This window comes from Tubulanus polymorphus, chromosome 6, assembly GCF_964204645.1.
Source record: "Tubulanus polymorphus chromosome 6, tnTubPoly1.2, whole genome shotgun sequence".
Lineage (NCBI taxonomy): Eukaryota > Metazoa > Nemertea > Palaeonemertea > Tubulaniformes > Tubulanidae > Tubulanus > Tubulanus polymorphus.
This window is the reverse complement of record NC_134030.1, coordinates 5,230,757-5,256,213: the sequence shown is the minus strand read 5'-3', so window position 1 is coordinate 5,256,213 and position 25,457 is coordinate 5,230,757. Positions and strand designations below refer to the sequence as shown.

Genomic DNA, 25,457 nt, shown 5'->3' with positions numbered 1-25,457 from the left:
TAGCGTAGAATTCACTAACCCTCGCGTGCCAGAATATAAATCATGGATATGGACTTATTATTGGCTTAATTAGCCGCGATCGAGTCCAGATTGTGACCGCGTTTTGATGCTTTGCGAGTGAATTCCGCGATCGTTTCTCCTGACAACTGAAATAAACAACTTTTTAGAAACGAGCGAAAAATTGAGAAAAATACATTATTCGACGTGTTTCGGGTAAGAATGTGTCATTTTCTGAACTGAAAACTATTTCTTATTGATCTCTGCAACTTATTACCCGATCTTTCCACTTGGTCATGTTGATTCAAAGTAAAAAAGGCACTTTAAAATTGGCATTCTTTTGACATGACACCGACCATTTGTTTGTTGATACGCTGTGGCTACTCGTACGGACCCGTACGGATTACTCTGGAGGCTATTCGTACGGGACTAGGATCTGTACGCTAATAACTGTCGCTGATTGGCCGATTAACGCCGCGCATGCGTATAGAGGTGCACGACTTGAAGGAAAGTGTGGAGAATAGAGTTAGAGAAAAATAGCGGATAGAGCGAGACTCGAACCCGGGCCAGTAAATTACTAGCGCAGCATCATACCACTAGACCACCGAGCTCGCTGACAGTCGGTCGAATGTTTTAACTAGATATAGTCTCACCTTACCCTAACCATATCCCTTCCCGTACACATAATTCCAGAGTTATCCGACGGGTGCGTACGAATAGCCTATGGAATTATTCGTACGGGTCCGTACGAGTAGCCACTTCGTTGTTGATATCATCAGAATCAAAACGATAATTCCAATCTTTCATTTCAGTTTGAAGCCCCCGAACAAGAACTCACTGAGTTCAGGAACTAAACTTTAGATAGATCTAGTCACAAGATGCCGTCCGCCGGTGCACTTCCCCCGCCGGTTATAACGCCATTGCGGATGCCCGACTTTTCTAAACCATCAAATCACATTTCCACAGACACACTGATTAAACTTGATATCGGTATGTATTAGATATGAATTGAAAGTAAACTATGATATCCTTTATAACGTGATCTATTTAAGCTTTGAAACTATGAATTATAATTTGTTTCCAGATACATTGTTTTGTAAACTGTACTTCACGACTGATGGATCTCGTCCTGATCCATTCATACCTCGAGCTCCCGGTGGAAAGGAAACAACATTCCGATATAAAGGTCCTTTTACGTTGAAGCCTGGAAGAAGAACTGTACGAGCATTGGCAATGTCTAGGTGTGTGTAGCTGAGTAAACAGTCCTTAAATGCCTCATATTTTACTTGTCATTTTTCTTTTTTAAGCCACATGAATATTTTCAATTATATCTATCTTTGCAGTGATGGTGTCAAGGAAAGTGCTGTAGTTACGAAAACATTCCAAGTCGAGAATCCTCAGTCTGAACTCGATAAATTTTTTGCTGGTTTGGATGACGTCAACACTGTAGAATTGTCATCCAGCTCCGAGTGGTCGTCGGACTCGGAAATTAATTTTTGGCAACAACGCAGCGACAGTCTCAGACGTAGCCTCAGGGAAGCAAAGAAACAGGTAGGCCTCAATCGCAACGGCGATGCAAACTCTCAGGAAATTTCATCGTTTATAATGTCTTAATACTCGGTCTGGCCACGGGACTACATAGTTCTATTGAGTGAATTCAAATCATTTAGAATGATGAATTTTTATTTTGCAGGAGAAAAAAGAAAAACAGAAAAGAAGAGAAGAAAAAGAAAGAAGACATAAGAAAAAACATAAAAAAGACAGTGACAGCAGTAGTAGCTCCAGTGAGAGTGAGAGTGATAGTGATGATGATGATCATCATCATAAAAAGAAAAAAGGCAAGAACGACAAGGATAGGAAAAAGGACAAAAAGAGCAAAAGTGATAAGGACGATGAGAAAAAGAAAGATACAAAGAAGGCTTCGAAAAAGGAAGATGTAAAGAAGAAGGATGACTCGAAAAAACCAGAAAAGAAAAACCCGCCTAAAAAGAAAGTCACCGCCGGTGCTCCTAAACCGAATGATAAGAAAGATGAAGCGAAAGACAATAAAAAGAAAGAAAAAGAAGAGGATAAGGAAAAATCCGATGAAAGTGATAAAGATAAAAAGATGTTGGCACTCGAACCCGCGAAACGACGAAATGTATGGGGAGCGATGGACACTCAGGGTAACAATGATGGTAAGAAATGATCGATCTTGATTGAAATTATCCACTTGTCCTATTAATCAGTTTAATTGATTCAATTTATACATTTAATTCGTTCAGTCGATGGGCCTTTCAATCCGGTGAATTATTCGGGCACGCAGATCAATCTGTGGGGTATGCCGCCCGAGATGATTACGGAGCTCGCTGTCTCAAACGGTGCCGCGACGTTGAAGAGAGATCCGAATGCTACCGGAGGTGGATTTGGTGGTGGTGGTGGTGCAGTTACTGCTAAACAGCTTGGGGCTGTTACTAATCAAGTGATGCAGGTATAGTCTACGACCTACTGAGATATTGTTGATACAAATTTGTCCGTCCGTTTTATAATGTGATAATGTTTCTATGAATGAATGAATTATATTTTTCAATAGATACGTAAATAATTTCAATACGCTGACAGAATTTAATTAACTGAGAGGATACCCCCAAGTCTAGAGACTACCAGGGGGTGCCCCAAATGAAATGAATAAATAAAAAAATTTGTCAAAAAAATGAGTCATGAGTTTATGATGTTGGGAAATTTGAAAGCGGTGAAATTGCGTAGTTCATTCTTATGAGATTCTTTCTCGCCAGAAACTCGATGAAACTCATGAAATGACCGTTAAAGATGTCCGCCTGGCTGTGGAAGATATGAAAAAGAAAGCCACCGCCGCGATTCAAGCACCGCCAAAACCAGCAGCGGACGTTATTAATGGAAACGGTCCTACCCTTATGCCAGTCAGTCCTGGAAATGGTAAGATAACGATTTTGAAACGTATTTTAAAAAGTTATCTGCCAGTGGTAGTCCATCTATATTTGCGATATCTTCGTTTCAATACGTAGGTCAATTAAGGAAACAATTGTCACATGTTTATGCTCATTTGATCGATTACTGCAAGCGAGATCAGTCGTTCAAAGCTGCCATTTCTGAACCACAAATTGGAAAAGTAAGTTAACATTCTTTATTCAGTTGAAAATAGTTGATTATATCTTGCATTCTATGGTTACATTTCGGGAGAAATTTTGATATTGTAACAAATGCTGTTTGGTTTACCATGTAGTATCGTCCTTTCATATATTTGTAAATATGAATTTTTTTAGGTTTATTCCATGTTGGCTAACTGAAAGTTATTTCTTTTACAAGTCTTCAGGACCCAGTGCCACAGTTCATGTTTACATTTGACTCAAAGGAGTAAAAATCAGTTTATTATTTAACAATTTCTTAACTCATTACTGTGGAGTTCGGTCTTAAGACGGTCTTAAGACCAGTCTTAAGATCTTAAGACCATTTTTGGATGTAAGCCATGACTGTGCAACTGGCCCCTGTAACTGAAAATTAAAAACGAATATTTTAAACTTTTTCAGATATTGAATGCAGATTTTGATGAGGGTGAAAGCAGTTACTTGATCACTATTGAAATGGTGAAACCTGGCGCGAAGCCAAAACCGCAGACAAAAAAAGAACAACCGAAACCCGAGACGAAGAGAAAGCCATCGGTATCGAAACCGAAGGAAGAGACGAAGAAACCACCAAAAAAAGAGAAACCTCCCGAAGAGTATGTGCCTTTCTTTGAAACGGAAGATTATGAGGTCAGTTCTGTTAATCAACTAATTAACTTAAATTCCTGTTAGTTCAAATTTTCCTAAAATAGTTTAGTTAGCAAGTAGAATGTTCAGGATGCATAAAGCAATGATACTTGTATTAAAAGCAAATGAATGCATTAATCACAATGCGTACTAGAAATATTTGTTATTACCATGTGACCTGTAAATTTTTAAAACTATTACTGGCAGGCCTATATAACAAGGAAGTGAATGCGTTTTAGCATAACAATAGCTTTCGAGAATGGGCTCGTTCAAGCCTACATAAACTTGCTGTAGTGGCACCTACCAGACATAGCAACAAAGTGCACACCCAGTACTTATTTAGTAGTAGCTCATAGTTGAACTACGGTATACTAGGACCATCGGATCGTTCTGATTAGCACAATTTTTTCTGAAATCTATAAATATGGCGGTAAGAATTCAAAGCGTTTTTATTATATGCATAACAGTCTACTTTAAAGTATAAAGCAGGTTTCATTTAAAAGCGTTGAATGAATTTTTTGAAAGAGATTTCTCTAAATGTCATCAGTTAACAGAACCTGACTTATGTTTATAATGCAATATAATTAGGTTGATTCAATTGTTATTAATGATATGTGATGTATAAATTGAATGTGAAAAATAGAAAAATGTAGATTGCTATTAATTTGATTATGGAATTTGATCCTTTTATTCTCCTTCAAAAGTCAGTGAAGCACTCTCAACTAGCATTTATACTTGCAGTTCCCCCTTTGTATTTGTTTCATGTTGGTATAGAAATCTTATTCTTATTATTGTGAATTTATCTGCTTACAGCAAGAAGGAACGTTGAAGCCGGCTGATCCATTTAATAAAGAAGCAGACTGCGAGAAATTAAGGAAGGCTATGAAGGGTCTTGGTAAGCAGTTGACATGTACTGGTAACTGGAATAGACTCGAATGCAGTATTCTGTGCAATATATTTTTGGAATCTTTTCTTATTTCAGGAACTGATGAACAAGCGATCATCGATGTACTCGGGTACAGAATCAGTAACCAAAGACAAGAAATAGTCAAGCAATTCAAGACCATGTTTGGAAAGGTAGAATATTGCTGAATTTCTCTAAACCTTTACTGAGAAGTCGAATATTGAAAAATTTCATAAACAAATTTTCTAGGATCTGATAAGTGAACTGAAAAGCGAAATCAGTGGACAATTTTTAGCAACTTGTAAGGCATTATGTCTTCCACCAGATGAATATGACGCTTCAGAACTGCGTAAAGCAATGAAAGTAAGATACAATTAAAAATCCTTGATTCAGACATTATTTACAGTCCATTCTTGCCTCGAATTTAAAAACTAATTGGCGCGCTTATTTTGCAGGGTCTTGGTACGGATGAAGATACTCTGATTGAGATTATATGCACCCGTACGAATGCTCAACTAAATATGATCAAACAGACTTATAAAAAATGTACGTACTTCATCTGACATGATGATTACCATACTAATGCTTCATCTGACATGATGATTACCATACTAATGAGTTATAGTAGTGACATTTTGGAAGTTCACAGCCCAAGCCTATCAAAGTCAACTCTGTCCGTGTTGTTCGGATAAAACAATTGTATACATTCAGGAAAGATGATTTTTAGGATAAAGTCGAAATGTCAAATAAAATGTTAGCTCAAGGAAATTTTTCAAACTGAAGACTGCAGAATTTGTTATATAATTCAAAGGTGTGAGGAGAGAATCCCACAATGATAATAAAAAGTCCGATAATGAAACTTCGAGATTGTAGTTTATTTCAACGTTTCGACTATATCCTAATAGTCATTATTCCTTAAGATGACTATTAGGATATAGTCGAAACGTTGAAATAAACTACTATCTCGAAGTTTCATTTTCGGACTTTTTATTATCATTGTGGGATTCTCTCCTCATCGCGTCAACACGGATATAGTGTTCTACCAATCGTAATTCAAAGGTGTTTAATCTTAACACAAAAAAACGGTTTTCAATGAATTCATGAATTCAATTTTTCCAAACTTTTTTAGTGTATAGCCGAGACGTGGAGAAAGATGTTGAATCGGAAACATCCGGTCACTACAAGCGTCTGCTGATATCATGTCTTCAGGCGAATCGCGACGAAAACACCGAATTCGATCGTAACGCCGCAAAGGCAGACGCGCAGAAACTCTACGAAGCCGGCGAAAAGAAATGGGGAACGGACGAATCGCAGTTCAACGTGATTCTGATGTCGAAAAGTTACCCTCACCTTCGAGCCGTATTCGAAGAGTACAAGACAATCTCGAAGAAAAATATCGAGGAAGCGATCGAGAGCGAAATGTCCGGAGATCTGAAAACGGGAATGTTGACTGTCGGTGAGTATCATCTTTAATCATTGATCATGAAAAAAAAACCAACTATTACAAAGTAAAACTGAAAGAGGATTGATATTTCTATTCAGGGTGGAATTTACTTGTCTTTCTTACCTGGAAAAGTCAGGGAATTCTCTTTTCTTTAAAAAAAAGTCAGGGAATTTCTTGAAAAAGCTTAAAATCAGGGAAAAGTCAGTGAAATTTTTTTAAATTGCTACATCGCGTGTAAAATCAAACAGTTTCCATCTATGTCTTGACTATTTGACTGTGTTAATTGATTGGGTCCTTAGCAGAGACAGAGAAAGCAACATGCATGTCAGGGAATAGTCAGCGAAAAAGCAAGTCACATAATAGTGGCCACCCTGTAATTAGCCACTTTCAAAACCGTTGATTCTTTTTTCATTAAATGAATAAGTCACTTGTCTATGTAAACCATCATTTATCACGTATACACAATTAATTAATATAATAAATTCTTGCACATTATGTGAACGCATTATTATCATGAAATGTATATAGATATTTCTACATAAGGACATAAAATTGTCTGAAATAAGTGTAATAGATAGATAAATACATATGATTACATACATATAATAAAATACATATGGTTATTTTTTATATAGTGCGCTGTATCAAGTATAAGCCGTCATATTTCGCTCAAGCCTTACACAAAGCTATGAAGGGTCTGGGCACGAACGATGACGTGCTGGTACGAATCGTTGTATCGCGATGTGAACTCGACATGGTACAAATCAAAGGCGAATTCCAGAAGTTGTACAATGACACATTGGCCAACTGGATTACAGTGAGTATCATAACAAAACAAAGATTCCCAGTTCCAGTTTTCTGAAAAGAAAAACCGCCTAAATTTTATTCATGCATTTTGATTTTCTTTTCAGGACGACATTTCGGGTGATTACAGGAAAATAATATTGGCGCTTATCGGAGAACCACTCAAGAAGTAGATCAAGAGACTGATTTAAAAAGTCCTGTAATGATCGTGAGATGGTCAAATGATTAAATCCATGCATGTTGACTATATTGTTATTGGAGAAGCTTATTATTGCCCTGGATGAAATTTAGACGTATCAGTTTCATCATCGGAAACAAGCTGCGTTAAAGCAGATACTGTAACCTTGACCTCCAGTCTTTCTTCGTTTCTTTTATATAACTTAATGAGTAATGGAAAAAATATGATACTTTTTGGGTCCGACACATTCAATTCGGAATGTAAGTTATGTGAATTTACTTCGCCAACTGAACTAGTAGTTAGTATCCATAGACAAGTGGCTGTCCAATATCAATAGTAGATAAAACCCACAATAAAAAGAAAAAACTATCTTGTAGCTTAACGTTTCAACTCAATTCTATGAGCCATTTCCAAAAACGTTAAGCTACAAGATAGTTTTTTCTTTTAATTGTGGGTTTTATCTACTAGTAGTTAGTAGTTCGTTATTGGTAAATTAACCGGTCATGGTTTAACGCAGTGTCTATGAATAGATAACTAGACATTTTAATGGATCTGGTATTTCTTAGAAAAAGATATTTCCACAGAATTGTAGGCGAATGAATTTGGAAACGATGAATTTTATCGGTCTTTCCACTTTCGTTATTAGGAAATTATTACAAACAAAAGGAATTACTTTGGTTGTACATGTGTAATAGGAATACATAATGCCATATACATTACATTACAGGACATTGCGTTTTGATTCTAGTTAATTTGAAATTGGAATAATTGTTGAACAAGTATTTAGTAGAGCATTTTTAGATTATGAAAGAGGATCCGCGGTCCGTCCACTTAAAGAATTTTGAATCCAAAATTTCGTTTCTATCATGTTTGTACCACACAATTCACGTCTGAAAAGATATGTTACTTAATCTATTTTCAGCAGATGTTGTTATAACTTTCATATTTTACGTAAATGAAAAACATCGTTTGTAAACGTTTTTTGTTAAGATAAGTTTCTTTCTTCATTCGGTACATAATTCGTACGTATCAAGAAGCATAAAAATGAATTCGTTTTGCGCTAAATATATATCATGTCCTTATATATTTCTAGCATAGCTTTTTCCACGAGAAAGAAATCTTGTTATTTGTATACATATACTGTCCGTTGTAACTGTTGAATATTATATTATATCGTATACTAAACGAATAAATATATGTTCGTAGATCTATCATTAAATAAACTCTTTAAAGAATTTCAAGTTCTTTATATATATTCTTAATCTTATAAACGAAGACCTTAAACGGTGGATGGAAAATATGGACAAAACGTGAAGAGCATCAAGATGAATTGAGAATGGAGGATTTCGGTGAAAACAACTGACATTTCTCACACGACGTCACTGCGCGTCATATTGGCCGTCAAGTGCCAGCAGTCGGGTGTATGTTAGTTGAGGGCCAATATTACAGGTGGTGGCGTAATCGTGCACGATCCACGACACACATGTATATGAAAACTCGTTTTTACTGGAAATTCTTATCGTTGCCGCCCAGGGTTAAAATAGAATCATCTACCCAGATCACACATACAACTATTACACAAAAATAATCTATCACATCGGTATCTTTTTCAAATATTTGCTCGACTCGTTTTATTGACAGAAAAACCAACATAAATGGATGACTAAGTTGTAGGCATTTTATAGCGTGAGCTACGTTAGAGCTTTCGACATACATGTATGTACATTTATACACCGCTCCCCGAAAACTAAAATAAACATATGTGTAACCAAGATCAATTAGTTCTAAGGCGTACATTTTTCGGATAGTCCTTTGATGAAATGATACAGGTAATATATATACGTTAACTAATCTCAAATTAAATTCTTTAAAAAGCTACATTGTATTTTATTTTTAATTCATTCGATCGGGTTTCGCGTATAAACGTAAAAATTAACCCGAGCTAATGTAAACTTGAAGGATATCGAATTGACATGAACGTTTTTTTAAGGCTTCTTTTAGGCGTTTGTAGTCGATGAGAATTTATCTGTCGCCCGGAGATGAAAACTAATCAATTTCGTGAAGCGCGTCAATCGTGTGGGTTGGGAGGTGACATGCTACTGATCCATTAGTTATTATTAGTACGGCAAAATTAATCTAAACATGATCCCCATTTAATTAACGGCTTCGTCAGTTCGGAGTGTGATCTATTCACCTTCAATGAATATAACCCATTATTTCAACTGATACAGCAACGCCGTTCCGCAAATATCAACCAAAATGGTTTGCAATGACAAGTTCGTTTGTATTTTTTATATTTGCATCATCGGGAATTGACGCGACGTTTATTTGGCTGAACATTGCTGAGGTATTATTCATCATGAAATTCCCTTCCTGAGTCGGTCGAAGTTACGGGGATTATTTAGGCTCTGGTACCGAGACATTGGATCAAGTTCATCTTATTCATCCGTAGGGCCTCCTACGCGCTTAAACTCTCGCTATTCTCGCTCGCTCTAAGGATGAATTAATCCATTTGGAAATTGTCACTAGCACACAAACAAACACACACACAACACAACGAGGAGCAATTCATATTTGTATCGAGAAGAAGTGCGTATCAAATCCATCAGCTAATCTAAATCCTAGGTCAGAATCATCCACGCATATGGATATTGATAGTAATATGATTTTTTATCGGCGTTGTTAGCTGATGGTTGTGTGACTTGAGGTAGGATGATAATTATATGCATTTACGTGTAGTTCACGCGTTATAAACAATACGTTACGCGGAAAGTGAGCGCCTCCAGTAACGTTACAGCTGTTCCAGATTAGATTTACGTACTTCTAATACATAGAAAAAGACATATTTTTATTCGAAGCAAAATCGATCGACTTTTGAACACAGCAGATGAGAGCTGTTTGATGAACGCGACAACAAAATATCTAGGTTATATTTATGTGTTCATCTTTTTTTTGTATTTGGTTTATTGGCATCTTTTTGAACATGTTTTCGAAGTGTAGTTCATATTGAGGAATAATCTACGTTCGATCAGCGGTTTAAAACTATGTCGGTTGTTGAGGAACGAATATCGAACGACGACGATCGACCAGTCTCTAAAGAGAGTCGAAACGATGGTGATGATGGCGATAATGACCAGTTGAATAATCATATATGTGATAACGATGATCTGCAGCAAACATCTACGCACAACGTGACAGTGCGATCTTACAAAAGGAGATGGTGAGTTAGTCATACCTTGGAGTAATCAATTGACAAATGATTATTAGCACGAGGTTACACCCACTATACGGAATCGTACCTTGCAATGGTGTTGCTGGATATTTTAGAATTTCACTAGAATTTTAGGGATTAACTTATTAATCTCAGTGAAATTCTAGAATATCCAACAGCACCATAGACTACGTATTTGAAGTTTCAGACTATTCATAATTTCTTCACATTATTAATGCATTTCTGACTTCATGTCATATCATAATATCATGTATAAAACATTTTAGTATATCGTTTCGTTTTCTGAAAACATAAGTGCGATGCATGCTCAATTTATTTGAAAGAAAACATACGTATCTATGTAGTTGGTGTACGTAATATGTTAATTTTAATGCTTTTGATTTTAGGTACATCGTTTTATTATTTGCTTGTTTTCCGTTCCTGAACGCGTTGGTATTGGCAACTTGGGGACCTATAGCCAGTTCCGCTTTTACGGCGTTTGACTTCACGGCTGCAGATATCGCTCTCGTGTCAAATATAGGTCTCGTCGGTTACGTTCCCTCATTTCCTCTATACGTATGGCTGGTCAAAGCGAAAGGTAATGGAGAATTAACACCTTCCATTCTGTCTAAGTTATTATTACCCTGATTATCACCCTGAGGGCTGAGGCGTTGTCAATGAATTTGATGTAATGTATGTTGAAATAAAGCTATTGCTTTGTAAAAAGTTCTTGCTACGTTTATACACAAAAGTATATAGGCTAAGACATTGCTCTATCAATTGAAATTGCATTAGCCTGCTTTTATGATGTAAACACGACAAACTTACAATCATTTGATAAATATTCTAGGAATCCGTGTCACGATGTTGCTTGGTTCAAGTCTCGTATTCAGCGGCGCGGCAGTCCGTCTATTAGTCGGCATAGACCGTACATTTATTTGGTACGTCTAACAAATCACGGATCTAGATGAAATATTTCCATAACGCTAACTTTGAATTTTATTGAATTAACTTAAACTTTTATTTAGGTCCATTCATGTCGGGCAATTCATTACGAGTTTCGCGATTCCACTAGGCTTGGTTGTTCCACCGGCGATCGTATCCACCTGGGTACCCGAACATCAACGAGTCACTGTAACCGCGCTATTTATGCTCTCTGGTAGTTTTGGTGGTGCTGTCAATGGCGTTTTAGGTGAGTTTAGGTGATATTCCCATTGGGATACCAGTAGAGATGTGGGAAGTGCCATGACGTAGTCCAAACTGTGACACACGTCAGACTTCCAAATTAATCAACCCATTGTGGAAACTACGATTACGTCAATGTCCTATCAATAAAGCTGTTATAACTACTAAATTGATATTGTCTTTTACAAACACACCTTCTAATACTGTATCTATACTACCAATATACATCATTCTTCTAGATTGCTTCTTCTATTGAAACTATGTAAGACCCTAATTTCGCCTAATTTCTATGTTGACGTGAATGATCATTCTGGTAGGCCCACAGTTAGTGCGACAGTTGCCGAAGCAAGTCACGGAACCCGACAATACGACCACGCTAGTCTACCCTAACTTGGGGAATACGAGCTTGAAATGTGCTGATGACGCCGGGTCCAATCTGACGCATTCTCTGAACTGCCTTTCAGTAAATATAACGAGTAAGTAATCAATTACAAGTTGTTCCATATTTTCCGCCGAAACTTCTTTCCATCTATGCTTACGTGTACTATTATGTACCACGACAAACATGGCCGCGTTACTTGAAACAATGATTCATGGACATATGTAATCTAGTTTAACGTCTCAATGGGCGTAACATTCAATATGTATACTCAATTTGCGTCTATTCATCTTTACTTCCATGATTCTTGTCGTCTCAATTGCAGGTGGCGAGGTCACACCCAACGCGGTTAGGAAAGATATCCTCATTCTGCTGACTATTCGTAAGTTTGATGAGTAAAAATATTCGCGAAATAGTGAACCAACCGAAACGAATTAGCAAGGAAGTCGATTTACTTCGTTATCTTTGTTGTATGTTTTTAACGTATATTATATATTTCAGAAACGGTGCTAGTAGCGTTGTGTACATTTTTGGTGTTTATATATTTCCCGGCTAAACCCCCGCACCCACCGTCGCTTTCCGCCTCGACGAAAAGATTCAGCATGAGGCAAGGCCTCAGAGAACTCGGCAGGTTGGTTGTTGATAACTGAAACACAAATTAACGACGCCCAAGTCCTGGACATTTTCTCTTACACAGGCGCTGTCTCTTCTTTCCTAGTTTTTGAGCGAGAATTATGGATTTCTTTTAGGAATCGTCCATACTGGTTGATGACAGTAGCTTCGTGTCTGCCTAATGCTAGTTACACGGTGATGATTGTCATGTTGGAGCCGGTATTAGGAACGTTAGGATATTCTCAGGTTCACTAGAAAACACAGCAAATCAACGGCTATATGAGATCTTAAGAGTCATTAACGAGATATTCTTACATTTCAGAAAATCGTCGGCTGGTTGATATTTACCGCTCTAACCCTGGCCATGGTAGTTTCGATTTTGTTGGGAAGGTATAATAACAACAGAAACATTTTTCACATCTCATCGTGTCCGATCAAACTTTGAATTCTTTATTCTAGAATCTTCGATAAATTGAAAGATCACAGCAAGAAAATAATCATCGTTTTGACAGTTGGATTTCTCGTATTTGCTCTGTGGTTGGCGCTCCAATGTAATGGTTTTCTGCGACATACACTATGTAAATATATGCGACAAAATACACACCCAGTCGTTACTATCAATCGTGTATGTATATGATAGTGTTGTATCGTGGTATCATTTTCCTTTACTCTTTTTAGCTACGGTTTATTCAAACGTCATCATTAGTAGCGTCGTTTCGGCGGTTATATTTCCGCTCACGTGTGACGTCACGTGTGAGATGGCGTACCCCGTGTCGGAGGGACTAGCGATGGGTATTTTCCAACTATTCCAGATAGTCCTACTGTCGTTTTTGTTTGGTTCGGTGATGATGCCAGGGTTCCGTAAGTAAATTTTTTAGTATGGCCCGAATCAGCCCTAGGTTTGCGTCCAAAACCTCTGTTTGTGAAATATTTTCTTCTTCTATTTGGGCAGATGTCGAATGGATCGTGTGGCTGATAGTCGGGTTCGTATTTTTGAGTATACCGATGTTCGCAGCTTGTAAAATGAGACTTCGAAGGCGAGAAATTGACGTTAAACATAAAGAAGAACAAAAGGTATAAACATGTGATAAACCCGAAATATGCAACAAATTGCTAACGGTTATATAATTGATTTATATATTCATTTTTAATTTGCAGGCTCTTACGGCACGTGGAACTGAAACAACGGCTTTATGATCTGAATAAACGGCATTTCTACTGACAGAAATTAACCTTGTACGTTCACCCATATCAAGACTGAAATCGACCCGTGGAAGAATATTTCGAACTTCGAACTATCCGATACCGTCAACTCGTGGAATTCCGTCACAAAAAGTTCGCATGTACCTATACCACGCATCACCGGACATTTTCGTACAGACCTTTTATGTTTACAAGTACAACGCAATATATTGTAATAAAATGAATATCGATATATCGACATTTTGTTTCGTTTAGAATATCATAACACATCATAAGAGAATCGGCTTCGATTTCATTTCTACACATTATATATCATATGGAAAGCGCTGAACTTTGATAGATTAAATATAGTGCATATCAACATTGTCAAACATTAGACAAATCATATAAATTTAGTTTACACATTCATGGACATACGAAGGAAGGAAACGTGTCCGATTGACACAGACAAATTAGCGTCACAGCGAAGGAACGAGTCGTTATTGCACAAATCTGTTTCGAAACGAACTTTTTCGTTGTTGTTTATGTTTTTTTTTTGTAGTAATCGCTTTAAGAATCACACGCATATCATAGCGTTATACTGTCGATGCATTCGATTATTTTGTGACCGAACGCTTTTAGCGCAGCTGTCGTTGTGTGTACAGTAACATTGACTTATGTCACGTGTGTTTGACTATTTTTAATGCTTCATTCTAGATGAGCTTACTTGTTAGAAGCAGATATATAGTTGTTAGAAATCTGACACCGACAAAAAGCTAAAAAGTGCATAAATTGCATATTTTTTGCATAAACGACGGTGCTACCTAAAATCCCTCCTCGCGCCGACGCGTGGTCGCGTTCGACTAAGCTGTGGAAAAACGGGTTTACTCGCACTCTTCCATTGCATTGGAACGTTAACTGCCGCAATATAGTATTCAATCCCCCAAAAAACAATGGATGATGATAGCGAACAAGCTAATCACGACTCACTCGTCGATGATAACGATAAGGAAGAAAAGGATGCAAATCATACGGATGACACACCTATCCGGATTAAAGCCTACAAGATACGATGGTAAGCACGACTTTCTAGAATTTACAGATTTACAGATTGTTTTATGATTCACCCGAATTTCCTTACTAAATGATGTCTCAATATCCGAGAGAAATTGCGTAACTTATTCGCAATCCGCTTTTCCTTTGTTCTCAAAACGTTCTGATATTCTCTGTGAATTTTCACACAATTCAGTATAGATCTATATATATTTTCAGCATATCATAACATAAACTCTGAAACGAACACTCGTGCATACAAAAAGAATATACTCTGCACGATATAAATATATACAGGCACACTGCGCTGATCGAGTTCAGGTTTTATATCATTAACAGCAATGCCCCAAATCTAGAACTATACCCGTATAAGACTGCTCCAACATTTCGACGTCATATTTCAACAGCCTTTATCCTTTCATGGTGCATACTTTGATTGTAAAAAAATATGTAAATCTCTCCATCAATATGTCTTCCCAGTCAGAGGTTTTTTATATATAGCCCATTTCTTGATCAAATCATTCAGACTGTTCATATGTGTTATCCGAAACCATAGTCCTGAAGTTTATTTAAGCAACATTGGGTTACAATCAAAGCATCTTTGTTCTAGACAAAATAGGTTACCTAATTGTTCCGACAAATAAAAACAATCATTATTTTCCTACACGAGACCTGGTTTCACAGATAATATAAATTATCATTGATATTAAAATACCAATACGAACAAGAAGAAGTTTATATGACATAATTGTTTGGTTTTGTTCCGGTAACTCTTTTCTCACTTTACAGGTATCTGATTATCCTGTTCGCGTGTTTTCCATTCATGAACGCGCTGGTAGTGGCCACTTGGGGCCCGATATCGCGATCGGCCCATGCAGCATTCGGCTTCACAGCCGCCGATGTGGCCCTCGTGTCTAACATGGGGCTGATAGGGTACATACCATCATTCCCTGTGTACGCTTGGATTATTAAATCAAGAGGTAAGATGAGACATATAGGTCGTAAATTAGATAATCAAGTATTATTGAATAAGTAATACAAACTATTATAATTATTCAAATCAAATGCTAACTCAATTACTGCCTGTCAGGTATTCGAGCTGCCATGCTGATGGGAGCTAGTCTTCTGCTGATTGGCGGCTCTATGCGAATGTTAGTTGGTATTCACACGAAACTGCAATGGTAGGTTTTCTTTCTCTTCTGTAATCACGATACCTGATAAGAAGAAAAAAGCTACGAGGTGCATCGCACGCGGTGGTAAATTTCTCATGATTTATCTTTCAGGACGATTTATGTTGGTCAGTTGATAAGCAGTTTTGCGATCCCATTGGCATTGGTCGTACCCCCCGCAATCATTTCAACCTGGGTACCGGACAATCAGCGAGTAACTATAACCGCTTTGTTGATGTTGATGGCTAGTTTCGGTGGAGCCGTGAACGGCATAATGGGTAAGTATTCTATGCACCTGACGAAATTAGGGTTGGAATTTCCAAATCATATCATAGCCGCCATCACACGAGCACTTTTGGCCCAGGCCAAATTTAGGCACGGGTCAATTTTGATCCGCGCCGATTTGGCCCGGGCCAAATCGTCTCCGTGTGATCGAGACTCGTGATTTTTCCACATATCCCAAGTCGTTAGTTCAAGATGCCAGGACCCCAAATACATAAACTTATATCTGTAGGTCCACAATTAGTGCGACAACTACCAGTAAACTGGTCTCCTGAGAATACGACTATAAGATTAGGCGATGTGTGTAACCCGGATAACCCAGACAGCCCGAATAGTACCTATTGCCGACGTTTTGACAACGTTACAGGTAAAAATTGTATATCATTCTTGAATGCGAAAGTTTATTCAAAAAAATGCTTGGAGCAATTCAACGAAATGATCCGTTTATCCAAAAAATAAGATTTTATAGTATTTGATTTATTGAATGACTATCGGTAAAATCATACCTGAAAGAAACCTCTATTTTTCCAAAACAGATAATGCTCTTACCCCAGACGATATACGCAGGGACATACTGATTCTTCTCGGTATTCGTAAGTATAGATTTTCAATTCTATCGAACAAGTTTGCAAACATTCATTTGATAAAAATGTATGAATCGTTGTGATTTTCAATTTATTGGTTTCGGTTTTTACTAGAAAACGTGATAATCGCCATCTGTACGATTTTGGTGTTTATATATTTCCCGAGTAAGCCTCGTCATCCACCGTCGTTATCGGCGTCAAAGTCTAGAACTGGAATGTTAGAAGGACTTAAACAACTCGGCAAGTAAGTACCGAGATGTTTCAACAATGGATGATCTGATTTTAAGATATCGGTGGACAACAGCACCAACAGCAGAATCCTTGATTTCCTTAAAAATTGAATGTTTAGTCGATATTTCTAAAATCTAGCGTATCTTTAGGAATCGCCCATACTGGTTGATCACAGTAGCTTCGTGTCTGCCTAATGCTAGTTACACGGTGATGATTGTCATGTTGGAGCCGGTATTAGGAACGTTAGGATATTCTCAGGTAGAAACCGTGAAAAGTAGCGAGTTTTTCTTTCGATTGGAAAAACCTGCATTTAGAATCTCTAAGACACCGTTCTAATTACAGAAAACAGTCGGTTGGTTGATATTCGCAGCTCTATCGCTAGCTATCTTCACATCGGTGTCATTAGGAAGGTAGAGGTTTACAGTTTTGAACTTAAAAAAAACAAGTTTCAATCACTATGTTCACGTAGATACTTATCCAATAACTGATTTATATTTTTCAGACTTATGGACAAACTAAAAGTTTACAGTAAACTAATGATCGTCACTTTGGCAGCATTGTTCTCAGTATTCGCGTTATGGCAGGGTCTACAGTGTAATAACATAATATCAAATAATCTAGGTACAAAGCGGGTTCGAATCCTAAAACTGATTTCGTAATTCGGTTGTGCAATATTCCTACGTAGTTATATGATACCGATCTTTCTACATTACAGCCAGTGTTTATTGCAACATAATCTTAAACAGCATAATATCTGCGGTTATATTTCCGCTGACGTGTGACGTCACGTGTGAGATGGCGTACCCCGTATCGGAAGGACTGGCGATGGGCATTTTCCAACTGTTCCAGATAATTATGCTGTCAGTATTGCTGGGAGCTGTCATGATTCCAGGATTCAGTAAGTTGCCTTTTAGTACTGAAATGAACCCGGTATTTTGGCCTCTGACTATCATGTTTTGCTAAAAGAAACAAGCATTATGCGTTCTGCAACATGTTTACATATATACGTGTTTGACTGGTATAATTCCTTTATTTACAGATGTACAGTGGATTATGTGGCTGATCTTTATTTTCGTCACGACCAGCGTCCCGATGTTTGCAGCTTGCAAAATGGAATTGAAAAAGTTTAAATTGGATATGGAACATGCTGAATCTGCTAAAAAGGTCGCCGTCGACAACATGCTTGCATTTTGATCTAAATAATCGCATATGTAATATATGATCGTTCAATGAATAAATCGATTTATGTCATTGCAGATGTTGCCAACCGATGACAATGGTGCCACAACTAACGTATAAACCTAGCGCTAGTCGTAGAGGGTCTATGGTTTATCGGGTTTACATGGGTATAACTATATTTGCTCAGACGAAGATGTGTGTTTTTGGTTCTTTTAATTCTTTTGTACATTTTGTAACATATGGTGTAAATTTTTAATGAAGTAAATTTTACCACTTACCTAGGATACAGTTTTTGGTTTCATTGAAATTTCCACATAGTGGATGGAAATAACCTCTTCAATCGATCTAAGAACCAATCGCTCGCGTACGGATTTAGACGCTTTGAAAACCATAACAAACACGAACCCCATGTCGTTAGACTATTTTCATCATTTATTATCATTATCAATACATATGATAATATACTTTTTCTACACAAGCAACACGATGCATAGTAGAAAACATTGTTCCAAACCGAAAGACATAGTACATGTACAATGATAAGAATTTACACAAGGAGCAAGCAAAACTAAAATACATTTTTATGTATATATATCATACAAAATTTCATCGGTTTTATTAAACACTACTAAAATTGTTCATTCGTCCTCTCCGTATTCTGTACATTACATAAGACATAATTACATCACACTTATACATCCATATTTTACAACACCTAAAGGTCTCGAGCAAAATTTAATAAACACACTGGCGCACAACATCCAAAAGGCTTGTTACTGGGCGTCGACCCAGTCGTTCAATTACTACTTATACGAGGAGAAATAGGAATTTTACCGATCTGGGACAAAGGTTGAAGATTTCTTTCACTCAGTCACGCTTAAAATCGGAATTATTCAACATATATAAAATAAAATCTATGTATACACGATATATTTCGTAATGCGAACACCTCGAACCAATGGAGACAATTTTTCTCAAAATTCAGTCATGAGATGAACATCTCAACTTAATATTCAATTAGATACATACGCATGGTTCTTTTTGGTGTTCGATTTAAGCAAATACGCCCTGAGAATAAACAAAGGTTCCAGCCACAGGACTGACACGAAGTTGTGAGCAGATCTATATATTCATATTTAGTCTACACTTTTTCCGCTTTTCCTGCACCGTTCTGAGTCAGTTTCAATTGCTGAAGAGAAGAAACGAGAAAACATGAACATTATATCCACGACAAACAGGGAGGATTCGTTTAATTTGGGCAATGCAACTGGCGGGTATCCGAACCTGATAGCATCGAGACTGCCAACCCACGGCCCTACCTGATTAGACAGAGTGCTTATCTCAGGTGATGCCGGTGTTAGCCAATCAGAAATTCCGTTTTGTTTTAGCCAGGGTTTTTCCAGTTATAGTTTATCCATAAAATTTTTCTCGGCGATTATACAACGGGCAATCTGATTGGACCGCACGTTTTCTCGCGGCAAAATTTCGCATGTACCTGCGCACCCGGGCTGGTGTGGAAGACTAGTTTCGTGCCGTGACCGAGTCTAGCGATGCCATCAGGTTCGGATTCCTGCCGAGGGAGGATGTTCAACTGGCAACACGGAAATCACGTGTATATCGAACGAATACTTACTTCATTCGTGGCATGTTCTTTGTCAATTGCATGCCTTTTCAATTCCATTTTACATATTGAAAACATCGGAATGCAAAATACCATACAACCAAACGTCATCCAGACAACCCACGTTATAACTGTAAATTGCGAAACATGATTGAATATTCAGTGCATAGGATGGAACGGTGTCATACGAATATTGATAATACATAAAAGTACACGTGGACTATCAATGAAAGTCGCTCGAGTAATGGATAAATACAGTCGATAAGACTCGCTATAATACTTGACAGTTGATATCAGTTGTGTTTCTTAAAAATCAGCCGTAAATAAGCTTGTATTTCGAGCATTGTGAAGTATATTTCGGAGAGCAATTAATAAGCTATATTTCAATAATAATCGAAACAGTTTTCTAGGGATGTTTATCGTTCACGTACCATAGCCTGGTATCATCACAGATCCGAGTATCATGCACAAGGCGATGACTTGAAACAATTGAAAGACGCTCATTACAAGCCCTTCAGACACAGGGTAAGCCATATCACAGGTTACATCACAAGTTAATGGGTATAAAGACCCGGCGACAATGCTACTTAATATCACGTTCGTAAACATCGTTCCTGCGAACAGAAAATGAGAAATGATAGAAAAATGAATAAAAGACCACAAGTATATACAGTACACAGAAACTGAAATGAGCCAAGGAAGATTCACGCAAAGTTTCATTTTAATACATTTTATTTAGTACTTCAGGAGCTTCGCATTTGAATTTCCAATTCATATCTACATCGCTAGTAGGTATCAGTTTTGGAATTTTACCAAAATCAGGCGAGGTCACAAAAATAGTAATATATAGCAATTCAGTTCTTATCTTAGAGCGTGATGCTTATCTAAGACACACAAACTATCAACATTCAACTCATATTATTTGATGTTAATGCTGTGTTCAAGGTCACTTACCTAGGTTATGATATACTATATTGGCACACTGTAATGATAACCACAAACAGGACAGCGCAAGCATACATGTTAATATGATTATTATCATTTTGGCGTGCGCTTTAGATTTGTCCATAACCAAGCTGAAATTGAATAGATATCAGTGCTTTTAGTATCAGTATTTCCGTGTGAGCTAAACAACAATATGAATCGCTTTGTTTGATGGTTCAATACCTTCCCAAGATAACTGGAACGACTATTGCCGCAGTGAGAGAAGTAAATATTATCCATCCGACCATTTCCTGAAACAAGAAGATGGTAATCAATATCGGAAAGAGAAAACGTTGTAGTTTATTGTCTAATGATTTCTAGTCACGGAATACAGAATAACGGATGTGCAGCTAGAACTGACCTGTGAATAGTCTAGAACGGCTAATACTGATTCCAAGAGAATTATCATCGTAGTGAAACAAGCATTCGGTAAACAGGCGGTCAACGTTATCAACCAAAACCATTTATTCCTGTAAGATGAAAAACACTGTCCCGTCAAACCCACAATAGCGATTCTTTAGTTACCTTGAAATTGGAGCGTTTAACGTACCTTCCAAGTACCCTGAGCCCTTCTCGTAACTGAAGACGTTTGTACGTTGCTGACTTCGAAGGCGGGTGGGGCGGTTTAGCGGGAAAATAAATGAATACTAGTATCGTACAGCAAGCTAGTATAGCCACATCTGAAATATTGAACCAATTCATTTCATGAACGACATCTAGCCAAATATTTGAATAGTTTCAGGTATACACAATTTTTCTAATATTTCCTGATTCAAATGATATTCCATAAAAAAAACTCACGGATCCCAAGTAAAATCAAGATGTCATTTTTTATATCATCAGGAGTCAAAGAAGAATCAGCTGAAGTAGATGAGAAAACATGGTTATCATTACACAAGTTTTAACGCAGAACAATGTGGTTTTATTAGCTTTTGATTTGTTTACCTTGAGTAAGGTTTGGACAATTCGAACCATCCGAACATAAAGCCGTATCACCAACGGCGTACGAGGTGTTAGAATTATGAGGCGTATTGTGCGAAATTTCTCGAACAAGCTGTGGCCCTGTATAGGGAAAAATTAATTCCCGAAAAAAATAATTTAATTAATTCAACAAAATGGAGATCAATTCAATCGCATGTTTATATCTAACCTAAAATTCCATTAATAGCACCACCGAACGCAGTGGCAAGCATAAGGAATGTTGTAACTGTCACTCGCTGATGATCAGGCACCCAAATCGATATCAAAGCCGGCGGTACACATAGGCCCATAGGTGTCGAAAAACTGCCCACCAACTGACCAATATGTATTGCCCTGAAAACGATTCCCATATTATATAATCCGTTTGCGTAAAGTGAATAAATAAACAAACGGTGGGAAATAACATAGCAATTTGGCATAACCCACAGGCGTCGAAAAACCAGTATAAGAGCAGTATAAGTAGGCTAATAATTTGAACATTTTAGTGCCTAGACACTCTTGGAATAAGGGCACAGTGACCCACAGAGTTCTCCTCAGTTACTAATGGTGCTAATAGTTCTTTTTAAGTCGTAAAACTGGTTCTGGCAAATACATTCACACAAACGGTATGAACGTAATATATTTATCAACCTCGACACAACTCCTATAGTTTTCTTGCGAAAATAAATCGTATTTTCGATAGTTCTGTAAGTCATTAAACTCGCGCTTTTAAGAATACACGTTAACGGGAATGTTGATACCAATTCATGATTGCGTCAATATCTCGAGTCTGTCAGATATGTCTGCAAGAGGTTTTTTAAGGAAAATTAATTTTGTTTTCGTTGTTATATTCATACACACCAGATGAGGTTTTTATTGATTCCGGCGATGAGACGAATTGCTGAACCGATTGTAAGAATACTAGATCCTAACATCATAACAGCCCTCGTACCTAAAACGATAACATTTCAATTAGTTTCCATTTCTGGGGGACAGACACATTTTTTCTGGTATGTCTAGTATGAAACGGCGCTGGGGCAAAAGCATACAGAAAGTATTAATCTGTAATGCCATTTTTCTACGTACAGTTGTGTCAACATAGAGAAATTGTAAGCGCTGCAGGAATTATTTGCATAGATTCCTATCCTGATTATAATCGTTAATATCTGGTCAATATGGATATGGTATATATAATTACACGTTCACAGCAATTCCGATTTCACTTCTAATCACGCATAATTTTATCGCATATCAGTTCTATGCTTGGCAGTCAACGCCGCATTAACAAATGCCTTACCATATTTATTGAGCACCCAGGTAAACAGTGGAAAGGACGGGATATAACCGATCAGTCCGGCCGTTGAAACAAATGCAATATCGGCGGAGGTGAAACCAAACGCGTCGTAGGCTGAACTCGCTATTGGTCCCCATGTAGCCACGACAAGCGCGTTCATGAAGGGGAACATAGCGAATAAGATGATGATGTACCTGGAGTGAAAACAACAGTTTCAACATATTGAAAGGTTGACACAAGTATCATTTATACGCGTCACAAAAGGCGATTGCAAAATTCTATTTAAAAGAAAAAATCTAAGCCTTTTTCAACGGTACTTATAAGTTGGTTTTGTTTGAGGATGATAGAATTCTAAATATAATCCTCTTTGATTCGAGGAATTAATCAAAATAAAACTCATGCCACGTATATAAATAGTTGCCAGAGACAAGAATAATGAATACGGTACATTTATATATACGGTATATTATATATATATAATATATGTATGTATGTATGTATGTATGTATGTATGTATGTATGTATGTATGTATGTATGTATGTACGTACGTACGTACGTACATACGTACATACGTACATACATACATACATACATACATACATACATACATACATACATACATACATACATACATACATACATACATACATACATACATACATACATACATACATACATACATACATACATACATATATATATATATATATATATATATATGTGTGTGTGTGTGTATGTGATTTCATATACTGCGTGACGAGTAATTGTCATCGTTACGTAAAACCCGGATATGTATTACGTAATCTGAATACCGGTGTCAAGGGCCGTACATCGGTCAAACATCGACAGTCAATTGGACTTTTCGTGTTGTGAAATGCGTTTGACTAAATTCGAACTACTTCTAGGAAGTATGTCATATGTATCACAAACAATTGATTATATATTTCAAGAATTGTATTATAATTAGAAATGTATTTTAATCCAAACATATTCAAAGTCTGGTTAACTGGCGCGTGATATAAGAATTTGTATTGAAATAGGAGCGCATAGTTCCATACGGCCAGTCCTATAACAAATTTTGTTCAAAGTCCAACGTTTAAGTTTTCCAATTTAAGATTAGAAGATAACTTTTATGTATACATCGAGCTATTTATGGCACTAACGACGTGACGTGTTCGGTCGATGATTAATTCCATCGTTTTCCATTCTTTATGGATCTTAGTCGCGAAACCTTAGTCGCCGAAAATACATCACGCATACGTCGATATGCACTGCGTCGGCATCGATGCACTAAAGAAAATCGCCGTATACGTGAAATGCAACGTAACGCGATGATATTTTGTATTCACGTTTCCAGGAATGAAGCGCTGTAAGTCATGTGATAATTGCAAGTGTGAGGGCTGTTTTGTCGTGTATATACGTATTGTACTATTGATAATAGGCTTTACATATGTCAGCCTCTAACATCGGCATCACAGTGCTGCACACTGTTTACCAAATGAAAATACAACCGTCAAAATTAGATGAAAAAAATAGTTACTTAATACGTTCAACTAGAGCAGGAAGGGGGTGGACCTGAAAATTGGAAGCACTTAATTGGAAAAGGGCAGATGCAATACGAGGCCTGCAAGCACGATATTCGTGGGGGAAAATTTTCTGGCCCTAATGATGCCCATTTCGATTTATTTTTCCGTCGTTTGAAAATTTTGCAAAAAAAAATCTCCAGACTTTTTGGGAAGCACATTCGAAATTTTGAATGGTTGGCAGCTACTCGGTTCATGCTTCCTTGTTCATTACATTCGTAAATTCCCCGTAGTACTGTTATTTGGTAAATCAGAGTATGATAAAACCTCGCAGATGATTTCGAATACGTTAATGAGAACCAACAATCCTCGGTGATCCCAACAGACAGGGAAATGAGACGTGTCTACCTTTTGGTAAAGGGGAAATACATAAATATCCTTCATTTTCAAGATATTACAAAAATTTCGATTCCAGTCTTTTTGACAACAATATGTGAAACAACATTCCAATATAGATGATAGTTCTTTCCGTAGATATTCCTTTTAAGAACAGTCGAAAATGATTGAGAAAGAAAAGGTAATCATATTATATTCCACCTACATTAGCGGTTGGAGCAAAATGAAGCGATAATGATGACAAACAATGACCATAAACTCATAGATATACGTATTATTACCATCTTCGACCGTAAGCCTTTATCACAATATCTTCCTTGGGCGTCCCGTCGCCATCTTCGGGAGCCAGAAATGCTGCTGTAAGCCCGTTTTCCTTGATAGTTTCATCGTTGGCTGCCGCATCATCCGCCATTCTGAACGACGACAGACAGCGCTATAACGTCAGATCCGACTACTACCGACTGATATAATGAACAGGTTCATACCGCCGTAAGCGCACGCGGTGTGCGTAGTTCAT

General features: G+C 37.3%; 4 protein-coding genes across 4 annotated transcripts; 3 read left to right on the top strand and 1 right to left on the bottom strand.

The window, feature by feature from the left end:
* Positions 1 to 136: 136 nt before the first annotated feature.
* Positions 137 to 8,285, top strand: LOC141907047 (uncharacterized). Its single transcript, XM_074796597.1, has 16 exons — positions 137 to 213; positions 810 to 987; positions 1,082 to 1,238; positions 1,341 to 1,548; positions 1,691 to 2,174; positions 2,262 to 2,467; positions 2,772 to 2,931; positions 3,021 to 3,124; positions 3,543 to 3,767; positions 4,578 to 4,659; positions 4,747 to 4,841; positions 4,918 to 5,031; positions 5,124 to 5,214; positions 5,798 to 6,124; positions 6,748 to 6,929; positions 7,024 to 8,285. The coding sequence occupies exons 2-16, from the start codon at positions 876 to 878 to the stop codon at positions 7,087 to 7,089; spliced, it is 2,613 nt and encodes an 870-aa protein (XP_074652698.1). The 5' UTR covers positions 137 to 213; positions 810 to 875; the 3' UTR covers positions 7,090 to 8,285.
* Positions 8,286 to 9,310: 1,025 nt separating this feature from the next.
* On the top strand, positions 9,311 to 13,882 carry LOC141907453 (solute carrier family 49 member 4 homolog). Its single transcript, XM_074797101.1, has 13 exons — positions 9,311 to 10,314; positions 10,713 to 10,903; positions 11,156 to 11,246; positions 11,334 to 11,497; positions 11,808 to 11,966; positions 12,195 to 12,251; positions 12,371 to 12,500; positions 12,619 to 12,727; positions 12,804 to 12,871; positions 12,941 to 13,059; positions 13,160 to 13,342; positions 13,434 to 13,555; positions 13,640 to 13,882. Exons 1-13 carry the CDS (start codon positions 10,139 to 10,141, stop codon positions 13,676 to 13,678), a joined length of 1,608 nt encoding a protein of 535 aa, XP_074653202.1. The 5' UTR covers positions 9,311 to 10,138; the 3' UTR covers positions 13,679 to 13,882.
* Positions 13,883 to 14,331: 449 nt separating this feature from the next.
* On the top strand, positions 14,332 to 18,436 carry LOC141907506 (solute carrier family 49 member 4 homolog). The gene is made up of 13 exons (XM_074797171.1): positions 14,332 to 14,738; positions 15,506 to 15,696; positions 15,807 to 15,897; positions 16,000 to 16,163; positions 16,400 to 16,534; positions 16,704 to 16,760; positions 16,866 to 16,995; positions 17,132 to 17,240; positions 17,325 to 17,392; positions 17,485 to 17,603; positions 17,698 to 17,880; positions 18,022 to 18,146; positions 18,240 to 18,436. Exons 1-13 carry the CDS (start codon positions 14,617 to 14,619, stop codon positions 18,279 to 18,281), a joined length of 1,536 nt encoding a protein of 511 aa, XP_074653272.1. The 5' UTR covers positions 14,332 to 14,616; the 3' UTR covers positions 18,282 to 18,436.
* A 150-nt stretch (positions 18,437 to 18,586) lies between these two features.
* LOC141907026 (solute carrier family 49 member 4 homolog) lies at positions 18,587 to 25,437 on the bottom strand. Its single transcript, XM_074796567.1, has 13 exons — positions 25,222 to 25,437; positions 23,024 to 23,214; positions 22,588 to 22,678; positions 21,917 to 22,080; positions 21,712 to 21,828; positions 21,568 to 21,627; positions 21,317 to 21,446; positions 21,128 to 21,236; positions 20,950 to 21,017; positions 20,737 to 20,858; positions 20,214 to 20,396; positions 19,795 to 19,913; positions 18,587 to 19,350 (listed from the first exon to the last, which is right to left on the bottom strand). The coding sequence occupies exons 1-13, from the start codon at positions 25,350 to 25,352 to the stop codon at positions 19,303 to 19,305; spliced, it is 1,533 nt and encodes a 510-aa protein (XP_074652668.1). The 5' UTR covers positions 25,353 to 25,437; the 3' UTR covers positions 18,587 to 19,302.
* Positions 25,438 to 25,457: the final 20 nt, after the last annotated feature.

Bases quoted from the DNA above. Each gene is read 5' to 3' on its own strand.
- LOC141907047 (XM_074796597.1), top strand. From the start codon at position 876: ATGCCGTCCGCCGGTGCACTTCCCCCGCCGGTTATAACGCCATTGCGG. The intron at 3,125-3,542 runs GTAAGTTAACAT...AAACTTTTTCAG, and splicing joins CTGAACCACAAATTGGAAAA to ATATTGAATGCAGATTTTGA. The intron at 4,660-4,746 runs GTAAGCAGTTGA...TTCTTATTTCAG, and splicing joins GAAGGCTATGAAGGGTCTTG to GAACTGATGAACAAGCGATC.
- LOC141907453 (XM_074797101.1), top strand. From the start codon at position 10,139: ATGTCGGTTGTTGAGGAACGAATATCGAACGACGACGATCGACCAGTC. The intron at 12,252-12,370 runs GTAAGTTTGATG...TATATATTTCAG, and splicing joins CCTCATTCTGCTGACTATTC to AAACGGTGCTAGTAGCGTTG. The intron at 13,343-13,433 runs GTAAGTAAATTT...CTATTTGGGCAG, and splicing joins GGTGATGATGCCAGGGTTCC to ATGTCGAATGGATCGTGTGG.
- LOC141907506 (XM_074797171.1), top strand. From the start codon at position 14,617: ATGGATGATGATAGCGAACAAGCTAATCACGACTCACTCGTCGATGAT. The intron at 17,604-17,697 runs GTACAAAGCGGG...TCTACATTACAG, and splicing joins CATAATATCAAATAATCTAG to CCAGTGTTTATTGCAACATA. The intron at 17,881-18,021 runs GTAAGTTGCCTT...CTTTATTTACAG, and splicing joins TGTCATGATTCCAGGATTCA to ATGTACAGTGGATTATGTGG.
- LOC141907026 (XM_074796567.1), bottom strand. From the start codon at position 25,352: ATGGCGGATGATGCGGCAGCCAACGATGAAACTATCAAGGAAAACGGG. The intron at 21,628-21,711 runs GTAAACAAATCA...CATCTACTTCAG, and splicing joins TTGTCCAAACCTTACTCAAG to CTGATTCTTCTTTGACTCCT. The intron at 19,351-19,794 runs GTAAGTATTCGT...TCTTCTCTTCAG, and splicing joins AAGAACATGCCACGAATGAA to CAATTGAAACTGACTCAGAA.